The sequence below is a fragment of the Chrysemys picta genome, chromosome 20 (genome assembly GCF_011386835.1).
Source record: "Chrysemys picta bellii isolate R12L10 chromosome 20, ASM1138683v2, whole genome shotgun sequence".
In the NCBI taxonomy this organism is placed as follows: Eukaryota; Metazoa; Chordata; order Testudines; family Emydidae; genus Chrysemys; species Chrysemys picta.
Window position 1 is genome coordinate 22304903 of NC_088810.1, and position 13527 is coordinate 22318429.

At 45.7% G+C, this 13527-nt stretch overlaps 1 protein-coding gene across 2 annotated transcripts in view; it reads left to right on the forward strand.

Moving 5' to 3' along the window:
• The first annotated feature begins 3383 nt into the window (after positions 1–3383).
• The window catches only part of LOC101952246 (SLAM family member 5-like), a 34393-nt gene continuing 24249 nt past the window's right edge, over positions 3384–13527 (forward strand). For both annotated transcript variants that reach the window (XM_065574659.1, XM_065574660.1), the window contains exon 1: positions 3384–3582. In XM_065574659.1, coding sequence (XP_065430731.1) covers positions 3528–3582 — 55 coding nt within the window. In that variant the 5' untranslated portion in view covers positions 3384–3527. The remainder of the gene's footprint in view (positions 3583–13527) is intronic.

Genomic DNA, 13527 nt, shown 5'->3' on the forward strand with positions numbered 1-13527 from the left:
ATCCCAGAAAGTGGTGCTTGTGATTCAAAGATCAATGACCTGGCATGTTGGCAGGGGGTTTCCTGGTTGCTGCAGATGCTGCCTTTCAGATGAGAGATTTTTTAAAACGAGGTCCTAGAACTAGTTGGGAAAGGGTAAGTATTTTACTCACATACGCAAATATCAAAAGAAACTACATTTTGTTTGCTTTTTAATTTTTTTTTTCAGAAAATGCCCAGTTTTTCAGATAGATTTTGAACGAAATTAAAATTTCCTGCAAACATTTTTGTTTAGGAGAAAAGGCCCCTTTTCCCTGAAAACAGTTTGGATGGGAAATTTTTGACTTGCTCTCGCCTTGATCATAAAACATCCTATAGAACTTGTAGCAGGGTTCTCGTCCTGCTGTCCTGGAGCAGCCCAATGGGGTAGGTGCATTCTAGTTCCCTGGAGTGTCCTCTGGAGACAGACCAGTTCTTGTCCCAGTGCCATTGTGTGGTGTGGCTGTATTGTGTTAAGCCCCCAATTATGGAAAGCACAAACATGAGCCTAACTTTAAGTAGATGCTTAATTCTCACTGAAGTCAAAGCTAAGCACGTGCTTATGTGCTTTCCTGACTCAGGTCCTCCACCACCGCTGGCCGCAGTTGTGAGGGGGGTGAAGGGATCAGTAAATATATAATGTATACGCCGAGTCAGAAAGCAGGATAGGAATGTGTGCTCGGTTCAGTTTGGCTTACAAAGGCATGTAGTTCGAGATCAGGGTCGGCCACCTTTCAGAAGTGGGGTGCCGAGTCTTCATTTATTCACTCTAATTTAAGGTTTCGTGTGCCGGTAATACATTTGAACGTTTTTAGACGGTCTCTTTCTCTAAGTCTATAATATATAACTAAACTATTGTTGTATGTAAAGTAAATAAGGTTTTTAAAATGTGTTTAAGAAGCTTCACTTAAATTAAATTAAAATGCAGAGCCCCCCGGACCGGTGGCCAGTGTGAGTGCCGCTGAAAATCAGCTCGTGTGCCGCCTTCGGCACGCGTGCCATAGGTTGCCCACCCCTGTGCTAGAGCAACAAAGAATAATGAGGATGATGATCATGATACGAACCCTGAGAAAGAGAAGAGGATCCTGGTTTCCCTGAGCAGCCGAATGCCTGTCTCGGTGTGTAATCCTGCCCGAGTCACTTGATCAGCCTAGTAAACGGAATCAAAACTTTGTGGGGAAGTGGACGACACTTCTGAGCTAAGCAGCACTGGGAAAATGTCATGAATACAGTAAATCCGCAGGACCCAGTGTGTGGGATTTAACCCACCTATCCCCTTCTCTAATTCTCAGGCCGATGGGGAAACCTCAGGTTGTGGCAGCAACTCAGACCCGTGGGAAATACTCATCAGACGTGGAATGCCAGAGCACAGCACGTTCCGGCTCCTACCTCCAGCCACAGGCCCCACCTTGTCCAGAAATGCCCCCTACGTGGCGGGGTTGGGTGCAGGTGGTTAGAACCAGGGCCAGCTTTAGGAAGTGCGGGGCCCGATTCAAACAGTTTCGACGCGGCCCCGACAGGGATGACTTAAAAAAAAAAAAAACACGTAAAAAAAACACGTGGGGCTTGTACTCACCGGGCCGCGCTCCTAGTCTTTGGCGGCGGGTCCTTCACTCACTCCGGGTCTTCGGCGGCACTGAAGGACCCGCCGCCAAAGTCCTGGAGCGAGTGAAGGACCTGCTGCCAAAGACCTGGAGCGCCGCCGGGTGAGTAAAAATTAAAAAGATGCCTCTAGCCAGGGAAGGGATTCTCTGCCACTTGCCCCCCACTCTGGGCGGCCCTGCCACTCAGCGCGGGGCCCTCTTAGGCGCGGGGCCCGATTCGGGGGAATTGGTGGAATTGGCCTAAAGCCAGCCCTGTGTAGAACTGTCTCTCAGTGTTGAACGCCTCCTGTGTTGAATGCCCCATTATGGCAGGAAAATCTCACACTGCTCTGGGCAGCTGAAGGGGGATGGAGCCAGGTACTAGAGTTTGTCCTAGTACATTTTAAAAGGAACATTTCCAGGGGAGTCCAGATCTAATCGTGTTGCCCCTTTGCTGAGCAGTGGTAGATTCTGGGGGCTCTCCCGTTTAGAGCAGAAATCAGCGAGGGCAGGGGTATTTGCTACTTGTTTATTTATAGACTATCCATGAGTCCTGTTTACCTGGCAGAGAGGAGGTACCCGTTTACACATAGGCACAACTCCCTTTGGCAGAGAACTCAGCCAAGGCACCGCTGCCCTGTCCCGAGAAGACTTGTCTGAGTCTTTCTTGGATTCTGCTGGAATTTCACAGAGTAAATGTCACTTTCCCCTCCACTTACAGGGGTTTCACCTGGGAAATCCCTTAGGTCAAAGCTGTTCTGCTAGGACCACATGGCCTCAAAATGTGAGCCCTCCTTCTGTACAGTAAGTGAGGTACTACAAACCAGTGGTGCTTTACCCCGACACTTCCCCCAATAACTATCCGGCAGAGAGTTTCATCCTGAGTGGTTTACACTGATTCATAACATGCACGGCACTGGTGTCCCAGCAATGCGGTTCTTTGCCCAGTCCATTGCTCCCTTCCTTGGTTATGAATGGACCCGACCGACAAACATTTTATATTAATTGTGAACATTTCAAAGTGTGGAAAGTGGTTTCGTTCCAACGATGTTACTGTTCGTTTAAAATAAAAAGTGTAATTTTTTTTTTTTTATAAATTAAAATTTTGAAATCCAGCCAGCACCACTGCACTGGAGCTGCCGGAGCCGCCACTAGAGGGTGAGTGCCGGGCAGGACCCAACCCCCACCAGGATCTTACCGAAACCACCCCCTGACTATTTACCGGGGGGCGACAGGGCATAAACATTTACAAATGGGTCCTGATCCCCAAAAGGTTGAGAACCAGTGGTGTAGAGTATGTACTCGGGTAGCCTTCCCCCCAGCACGGGTATAAAGAGCCATGCCGTCCGCTTCGGGAGAAGAGTAAAGACACGCCCGAAGGGTGTGACTATGTACCCGAGAACATACCGTACGCGACTCGCTTCTAGACCAAGCTGTCTACACTGCTACTCTCCGCTGCCTTCCCCTGCACCAGAGCCTGTCAGACACGTGTAACTACACATCGCAGTGTGGATGCAGCCATCCTACGCACCACCACTGGTGCTCCGTAGCACCGATGTAGCTCTGATGAACTAGTACAGGGGTTCTCAAACTGGGGGGCATGACCCCTCGGCGTTGCAAGGTGGTTACGTGGGGGGGGGTCACAAGCTGTCGGCTCTGTGGGGCTGACAGCGCCGAGCCCCCGTTAAATTAAATTCACCCCCTTTTTAATTTAGAAGGGGGGCTCACACTCGGAGGCTAAAAAGTTTGAAAGCCACGGAAGCAGTAGTTACTTAGTTCTCTTTTCCAGTATTACACTAGGAATTCATGCGTAGTGCCTGTAGCTGTGGTCTCCCAAGGTCGTCATAAAGCGGAAGGAGCTGGGCTTGTCTCAGAAACCTGCGACTGTTCGAGTCACATAGGAAACTGCACCAGCTCTGGCAGAGAAATGGGGACACGTTGGTGTGTGTGGCTCACTCTTCTCCTTTTCTACAAAGCTACCGGTAAGTGCGGGCTGTGAAGGGAGTTTGTCCATTGCCTTTGCTGGGTGTTTGAAGGGACAATGCCGGCCTGACTTTATCATATATACAGGCTGGAGGCCGAACTCCTCTACTGACATAACGGCTACAATACAGGGCAGCTTGGCCTCATCTCCTGGCCTGAAGGGAGCTACCTCTAGGCGGAAGAGGGCAGTTCAGGTTTCGGGGCTCAGTCAGTCCCCCACTTCTCTGTGGAGGCTGCCAGCCATTGAAGTGGCAGTGGGGTTTGTGCTACAAGCTACAACACACTGGAGCCATTCCACATTGGTCCCTGAGCACCTGTCAGCGTCGCCTTCAAGTCGGAGCAGCCTGTTGGGGAGTCTAGCGGGTCCTCCAGGCTCTGTGACCTAGCAGACAGCAGGGACAGTCATGAGAGTTAGGGCCTAAATCCTGGCTGTGCCCCTCTGACAGCAAGTGACTGTGCTGCTTTGTGTCTGCGTTTTGCCCGTCTGTAAAATGGGGCTAGTGATCCCTGCCCTCTCCATAACTGTGCCAAGTACTACTTAGGCCAGGCACTTGCAGAAGTAGGAACTGGACTCTACCACGGGAGCGAAGGGAGCTTTACAAAATGTCTTGTGCCTCATTGCACAATGTTGGAAGTCTTACAAAATTTCATAACCGCAGCAACAAAAATCCATGTTGTCAGTAGCAGCGGCTGTGACTTGGGCCCCGGGAAACCGGTAATTGCCTCATTTCCCTGAGCCCTTCAGAATAACAATATTTCTTTAGCATGTGGCTCATATCTCTTGTGTTTCACTGCTTCCTGAGTCATGTTGCTTATGATACTGGATTATGGTGAACTCTTTCATTTACTAGTGTAAACCATCCAGAGAATCTTTCTATATGCATCCGAAGAAGTGGGCTGTAGTCCACGAAAGCTTATGCTCTAATAAATTTGTTAGTCTCTAAGGTGCCACAAGTACTCCTGTTCTTCTTCATCCAGAGAATGTTATCAAGCAAATCTAGACACCCATTTATTAATTGGGATCCCTGTACCCGGTTGATTTCAGTGTGTCTATATTCGTGTACAAGGGGCCACATTGACTTATCCTGATGCGGGATGGGGGGCAATATTTTTAATTATTAAATTAGAAAATTAAATGGTAAACCCTTCAGAGCGGGGACCATCTTTGTCCAGGGCCTAGCGCATTGTGGGTGCTAGATTAATAATTGATTGTCGATCATATTAATTATTGATGAGGTGTATTGTTGGTTGAATGATTCTGTTATTAATTTTCAAGCTGTTAGTTAAACTGTCTGGTTTCTGTATAGTTATAATGTAGCTAAGGAAAGAGTCACTCATACAGCATGCGCTGCCTAGGAATTTACCGCGTTGCCAACTCTCATGAAGTTATGTCTCACGATATTTAGAGTTTTTTTCTTAAAGTCCCAGCTACTAGAATCAAGAGATTGCAGGAAAAATCTCAATTTGCCTTTATTTAAAAAAAAAAAAAGTTTCTAGCCTTTCTGGTTGCAGAGAAAACTTAGAAATGTGAAGCAATTGTTAAACCAATCTCTGGATTTTGGGGGGTTTTACTCAGGATTTTTGAACACTTACGTTTGGCAGTTCTAACACACTAGCCACGCAGTGCAGTGCTTCAGATAAAGGTGTGCCCATGTTCAAATCCCCACCTTTCTGAGAGTAGACAGAGTTTAGACTTTGCTATTTCTTTAGGATCAGTTTGGGTTGCAAGGCTGTTTTACAAGACTGCCCGTTCGCCATTGTGTGGACTGCAGGTGCTTTTATATCCTGAAACACAACGGTCTATTTACGGCTTGTCTTTCGTACTCCACCACACTGGCAGGTGTAGGGTGACCAGATGTCCGGATTTTTTAGGGACAGTCCTGATATTTGGGGCTTTTTTTATATAGGCTCCTATTACCCCCCCCCACCCCCTGTCCCGATTTTTCACACTTGCTGTCTGGTCACCCGAGGCAGGTGGCAACTATCAAAAAGCTTTTGTAGCATTGATCTTGCCACACTGGTATGTGCCAGCAACAGCTCATCCAATTGCTTCCTGGTCAACAATGTGTGCACAAGCGAGGAGACCTTTACTTCTCCACTTCTTCTCTCAGCAAAGACAGACCAATGCAGTTGAGCTGACCGAGAGCAAGCTACGCCATCGTTCGCTGACCGTGCAGCCCATCCAGTGCCCATTGAGGTCAATGGAAAGGCTCCCAGTGACATCAATGGGAACTGGATCAGGCTGACTGGGGACGTCTACACTGCACCCTAAGCCCAAGCTCTGATTCAAGTTTGCGCCCAGGCGCCCTTCTGACTACACACAAATCAGCCAGTCTTGGGTCAGCAAGCGCTCAGGACCCGGGTCCTAGGACCCTGCTGTGGGGAGGAGGATCACAGCCTGAGTCCCGCTGTGACTGGGGTTCAAGCCCTGTCATTTTGCAGTGTGGACGCAGCTTAAGCCACAGACCTGAGTCAGAAGGTCTGCTTAGCACAGTCTGGACACATTAGCATGGCCATGAAATCCAGATCCAGCAACTATAAACTCAGGTTTACATGGGATTGGGAACACTGAGTCCCACACGCCTGGGTTTACATGCACTGCAGACGGACCCTAAGACAGCTTTGCTGAATGATGCTGCTTACTCTGTGGGCACTTGCCTATCTGTGACACTTCTCCGCTTTGCAACTTCAACCTTTCCAAGCCTGTCCTGTATGACATTGGATATCTGTTTTAACTCTCTGTACCCAACCTTAAGGACCTCTAACGGGATTTGGGTACTAATGGACAGACATTTTATTTCTCTGCTTTTGCAGCAGAGGCTTGTAAATCTTGGTGCAGTTTTTTATTTTTGCATGTAGCCAATGGAAGGAAAACCTTGTTACAGGGCTTCCATAGAAGCCAAACTGCAGCTGCTTCCTTTTGTTTTTACAGAGTTTTCATGTACCCTCGTCAAAGTGACAGTCTGATTACACAGAGCCATCGTAAGGCTCAGCGTTTCGAGCAGCGCTCTTTGTTTTGTTTTGTGCACTTACCCCGCTGTTGCTTCAGAGAGCACTGTTAATTTTTTATTCTTTTACTATAGCTCTCATCTGCTATTTGGTTACACATTCAAAACAAAACGAAACTAATTTATCTTAAACCTACAAAACAGGAGTTTTACAAACCAGATGTGTTGGTTTAGGTTCTTAGAACGTTACATATTTTTACAGACAAATAGATACATACACATTTTCTTTTCCTTAACATCTCTTCTATATTGCTGTTTGTACATAGCTATACATAGGTTATATTTCCTTTCTACATTTGGGTCAGTTAAGTTCCAATAGAATCCCCTCATGTTTTTAACAAATTTGACTAAATTGTTCGTAGTCGAATTATTTTAAATACCTGGATTATTTACAGACATTCCTTTGGAAAAGGGCCCATTTTTCCTTCAGAATGGCTGCAAAGAAACCAAGAATTCCTTTTCTCTTTAACATGGTACTTTTTAACATTTTCACAAAGTTTAACTGCTTAATTCTGTTCAGCCTCTGTAGAGTTAACTTTTCAAGGTCTTTCCTTAAATTACTGTTTATCTCCCAAAATGACACCTTTATCCATTCGATTTTACCATTTTAAGTATTGTTTCAGGGATTCATGCCTGCACTTACTGCTTTCTTACTCTTGCCACTATGCCCTTAAGGCTTTCAACCAATTTTTTAATTTTTCTATCTGTTGCTTGCCTGGGCCTGTTTCTGCTTTTTCCAATGAACCTTTCCTTTTCATGGGCACAAGCTTTGTTCCACTACCAATTTAGCAAGGCAGGTGGGCTTCTCAACCAGCCCCACCCTTCCTGGTCCCTTTCCTTAAACATTTCTTTCAAAATTGTGAAATGACCACAATATCACTCACAAAAACAAAACCAACCAAACAAACATAAACCACACTACACTGCCCAAACTCCTATATCCTTCAGAGTTTGGTTTAACAGAACAAGATCTGTATCTTATGTTTTTAACCCACTCTGGGCCAGAGGGAGAGACGCTAAGCTTTCCTCTGTATTGCTCGGGCTTCTACCACCGAGGGTTCATACACCAAATATAAAAACCCTTTCCAGGGGCAGAGCGAGAAACCCTAAGTTCTCCTCTTATGCTCAGTCATGCATAACTGAGCATTTCTTGAACATTTTTAAAAGCTTGTTCAAACTTTCCTGTTGCTCCTGACATCATTCAGCAAGTGACACAGCCTAGATTCTGAAATCGTAGCTTATATTTGTTATTTTCCTGCTACCTATCCGGAGGCCAGCAGGTTTGGTTAACCAGATTGTATTATGCTAAGTTTACTTGGTGGTGTGCACACCAATGTTTGCAATAACTGAGGCATTTTACCAATATTCCCCCTTTCGTAATTCTCCACCAAAATGTTATACCAATAGAATAAAAACCAGCAGGATTTTATTAAGAGGGATAAGGCAAAGATGCCACATTTATTGTAAATATACTGATAAAGCAAAAGATAAAAGTAAACAACATTGTTTGACTACTTATTTCTTATATATACACACACACACACACACACACACACAGAGGTTCATTCACACAATCATTCATTCAAGTTCTGTATAGGTGTTATAGTTACCAGCCTAGAAGTTGCTCATGCCAAGTTACTGGCCAGGTATCTTGGTTATGAGGATGGAGCCGAGTCCGTGTCAGGTGCACCTGATGCTCCTGGAGGTTGGCAGCAGAACCAGAGACTCAAAGTCATCAGTCTTTAGAGTCCATTCTTATAGGAATTAATTTCTATGTTAGTCTATGGGAGCTGTTTCATCCTGCTTTTGTTGACTTAATCAGCAAATGGCACATTCCTGTTTAAAGTGGCACATTCCTGGTGGCTTCACACTGTTCAAAGTTTGTGTTTCTCATCCTTCCAGGTGATGGGGTGGATCCCAGTTTACCTTCCGGGGGTTTTCTGGTTATCCACTTGGCACATTCTTTGGCCGATGGATACTCCCTTTCTAGGCTGGCACCTCCCTAACCATCCATGTATATTAAGCATTCATCAGCATACATTCCATATCTTAACCATATTTTAATGTACTGTCTCCACCACTTTCAGGGTGTGTGCTAATTCATTTAAGACTCCCGGCTCTTTAATCACAAAGGGTGGAGGTCTGTCCTAGGAGCCGTTAAATAAAGTGAAAGTCACTTAACGGCTTATAGTGTTTGTTTACCTTGTATCAATTACTTCAAAAACAAAGTCAGTTAACTTGTTTGTAAGTTTTACATAGTAGTAAAGTATCTTTCACAAAATAAATATAATTAATGGTTTCTACAAACAGTAGCTTACAAGTTTTAACAAAAGACCCAAAACATTTTTGTACTTGGTAAAACTGTTAAATTTTAAAGCGTGGAAAACAAATTATAAGGGGGTCACTGTCAGTTGGGGGAAATCTCTATTAGTACCTTCTTTAATATCCCTACAGATCTGGTGTCTAGACAACTGCTTTACAGCGGTCAGTGTTTGGTGGCTGTGACTTTGTGTGTCAAAGGCTCTGTCTGCACCTTTCAACCGCTTCCTTTCTTCCCAGCACACAGCCGCTTTGTCCATCCTTCTCGTAAGCCCCGTACCTCTAGAAATAGCCGACTTCTCTGTAGTGCAGCCAGCCAATCTCTTTGTCCTTTCTGAAGGCCCCACCACTACCCTTCTCACAGCTAGGGATGCTAACTGCCAGGACACATCTGGCAGAGAAAGCCCTCGCTTGCTCCTCAGACACTCCTCGCCGGGAGCTGTTGTGGCCTACCCAGGAGCCACACTGCTAAAATTTATCCCCAGAGCAAACGCACCAAGAACATAACATCAAATTAAACTGCTGTGCACAGGCAGATGCATGCACCACAATGAGCCTGTTGGTCTAGCTCCCCTTCTGTCTCCACGTGTATCCGTCCATCCATCCATCCATCCATTCATTCATTAACCTATTCCTAGTCTGATAGACCCAGGCCAGTTGGGAACAGCAGAGTAGCAGAAGGGAGATATACTGGCCACTGGATAAGTAGTTTTCTGTTCCCTGAGTGACCACAGCAGGGGCTGCTCCAGGCTAATAGACCACCTGACTCCAATTAACCTGCTAAGAGTCAGGTGAGGCAGTTAAGCACCTGACTCTAATTAAGGCCCCTCTGATGCTATAAAAGGCGCTCTCTCCAGTCAAGCCAGGGGGAACCAGGGAGAGGAAGTGTGTGAGAGGAACTGGGAGCAAGAGGTGTGCTAGAAGCTGAGAGTGAGTAGGCGTACGGCTGGAGGACTGAGAAGTACAAGTGTTATCAGACACCAGGAGGAAGGTCCTGTGGTGAGAATAAGGAAGGTGTTTGGAGGAGGCCATGGGGAAGTAGCCCAGGGAGTTGTAGCTGTCATGCAGCTGTTACAGGAGGCACTATAGACAGCTGCAGTCCACAGGGCCCTGGGCTGGAACCCGGAGTAGAGGGCGGGCCCGGGTTCCCTGCAAACCTCCCAACTCCTGATCAAACACAGGAGGAATTGACCTGGACTGTAGCTTCTACCAGAGGGGAAGGTCTCTGGACTGTTTCCTGACCTACGGGGTGAATCCCTGCCTATCCATCCATTCATCTATCCCCATCCAAATTGATCTGTCTATCCATCTATCTCAATATGTCCTCATCTGTCTATCACAATATATACCATCCTCTCTAATCTCTTTCTCTCAGTAGTCCTATTGCTATATGTTTGGACTACAACTGCTAAAGCAAATTTTTTGTGTTGCTTTGTACAGTGATTAAGGGATGAACACAAGAACTTAAGAAGGGCCATACTGGATCAGACCAATGGTCCGTCTACCCCAGTATCCTGTCTTCTGACAGTGGTCATTGCCAGATGCTTCAGAGGGAGTGACTAGAACAGAACAGGCAATCGTCAAGTGATCCATCCTCCGTTGTCCACTCCCAGTTTCTGGCAGTCAGAGGCTAGGAACACCCAGAGCACGGGGTCGCATCCCTGCCCATCCTGGCTAATAGCCAGTGCTGGACCTGTGCTCTATGACTTTATCTACTTCTTTTTTGAATCCCGTTATAGTTTTGGCCTTCACAACATCCCCAGGCTGACTACGTGTTGTGTGAAGAAGTACTTCCTTTTGTTTGTTTAAAACCTGCTGCCTGTTAATTTCATTGGGTGACCCCTAATTCTTGGGTTATAGGAAGGAGTAAATAACACGTCCTTATTCACATTCTCCACACCAGTCACGATTTTATAGACCTCTATCATATCCCCCCTTAGTCATTTTTTTCAGGCTGGAAAGTCCCAGTCTTATTAATCTCTCCCTATATAAAAGCTGTTCCATACCCTTAATCATTTTTGTTGCCCTTCTCTGTACCTTTTCCAATTTTGATATTTTTTTGAGATGGGGCGACCAGAATTGAATGCAGTATTCAAGGTGTGGGCGTACCATGGATTTATGTAGTGGCAATATGATATTTTCTTATTGTCTATCGCTTTCCTAACGATTCCCAACATTCTATGCGCTTTTTTGACTGCGGTGCCCATTGAGTGGATGTTTTCAGAGCACTATCCACAACGACTCCAAGATCTCTTTCTTGAGTGGTAACAGCTAATTTAGACCCCATCGTTTTGTATGGCTAGTTGGGATTCTGTTTTCCAATGTGCAATACTTTGCACTTATCAACATTCAACTTCATCTGCCACTTTGTTGCCCAGTCACCCAGTTTAGTGAGATCCTTTTTGTAGCTCTTCACAGTCTGCTTTGGATTTAACTATCTTGAATAATTTTGTATCATTTGCAAATTTTACCACCTCACTTTGCCACACCTCTTTTCCACATTATTTATGAATATACTGAATAGGATTGGTCCCAGTAGAGATCCCTGAGGGACACCACTATTTACCTCTCTCCATTCTGAAAACTGACTATTGATTCCTACCCTTTGTTTCCTATCTTTTAACCAGTTACTGATCCATGAGAGAACCTTCCCTCTTATCCCATGACCACTTACTTTGCTTAAAGGTCTTTGGTGAGGGACCTCGTCAAAGGCTTTCTGAAAGTCCAAGTACACTATAGCCACCGGGTCACTCTTGCCCATATGTTTGTTGACCCCCTCAAAGAATTCTAATAGATTGGTGAGGTATGATTTCCCTTTACAAAAGCCCTGTTGACTCTTCCCCAACATATCATGTTCATCTCTGTGTCAGATAATTCTGTTCTTTACTATAGTTTCAACCAGTTTGCCCGGTACTGAAGTTAGGCTCACTGGCCTGTAATCGCCAGGATCGCCTCTGGAGCCTTTTTTAAAAATTGGTGTCACATTAGCTGTCTGCCAGTCATCTGGTAGAGAAGCTGATTTAAATTATAGGTTACATACCATGCTTAGTAGTTTCCACAAAGCTTCTGTGCTAGAAGGAACATTCTGTCAACTAATCAACTGGCACAAATTAGCATTGCTCCAACAGAGCTGCACCCATGGACGTCCACTGAGCTAGGTTCTCTATTTTCAGGTCCAGTTCCCTCTCACTGATGCTTAACATCTTGAATTCTCAGAAACTGTGAAGCAATTTCACCAGAAATAGAAGCTCCTCATTCCCTACAGAGATAAAGGAAGATCAGAAATGCTGCAATCATATCATCTATATTCTGTCCACTCACATTTCTAAGAGCTAAGGGACCTTCTTTTAGAATCTAACGTTCTGGAGAAAGACTTCATGGTCAGGCAGGGTTTATACCTAACTGGAACCTATTGAGCTCACAGTGGTTACAGCTAACTCTGTTCTTCACACCCTCATTTCCTATCTCTTGGCTTGATTCTTCCACTGCTTAGCACCTTGTGCTGTCATTTACACGTGTGAAAAGTAAGTGCAAAGTGGGTGTAGCACAGCCAGGGGCCAGAATCCGTGCAGCTCTGTTGACTTCAGTAAAGTTGAAGGATCTGTAGAGGTGCACATGACAACCCCAGGTGCCATAGGGTGAAGAACCGGGGCCTCCATCTGTACATTCTTCAGACTCTAGCTGGGATAGATGCTCCATCAGGGCACTTCACAGTCAGGCTGAACTGCCATTAGCCACCTACGTGTCTTTAACCGAATGCTGAAACCAGAATCATGATGCCACACTGCCATGTTGCCATCATCGTGCCATGTCATCACATCAGTGCATGATGATTGACACATATCAATGCATTGGGGGAGGAGGGATAGCTCAGTGGTTTGAGCGTTGGCCTGCTAAACCCAGGGTTGTGAGTTCAATCCTTGAGGGGGCCACTTAGGGATCTGGAGCAAAAATCTGTCACGGATGGTACTTGGTCCTGCTAGTGAAGGCAGGGGACTGGACTGGACTCGACTCAATGACCTTTCAAGGTCCCTTCCGGTTCTGAGATAGGTATATCTCCATATATAATCCTATTGTGATGCTGAGTCCAGTCAAGGTGCCAGAAATAAACTCAGGACCCTATAACCATCCTGTGAGCTCTGGAACTAACCTCATGGGGCAGGCAGACGGACCCAGGAAGACTGGATTGGCCCCACCAATCCCATGGTAGCACTTGACTCAAGTTTCCATCTCCCCACTCACAGGGTGAAGTCCTGGCTCCCACTGATGTCAATGGCAAAACTTCAGTTGACTTCTATGGGGCCAGGAGCTCACTCAGTAGGTTTTTAAGGCCAATGTGCTTTATTCATCTTCTTTCACTATTTCCATCCTTTCCATCTGATTTTTCTGGTGTTTGCTGTGCCATAGTCCAGAATTAACTACTTGCAGGGCATGAGGAACAGAGCGTTAGTCAAAAAATGGAAGATTTATATTTATTACACTAGCTCGACTGAGATCAGGACCCCTGTGTGCTAGGCCTGCACTTGTACAGAGCAATGGACAGGCCTGCCCTGAAGATCTTACAGTCTAAACAGACTAGACAGGCCAAAGGGAGGATCATTATCCCCATTTTTACAG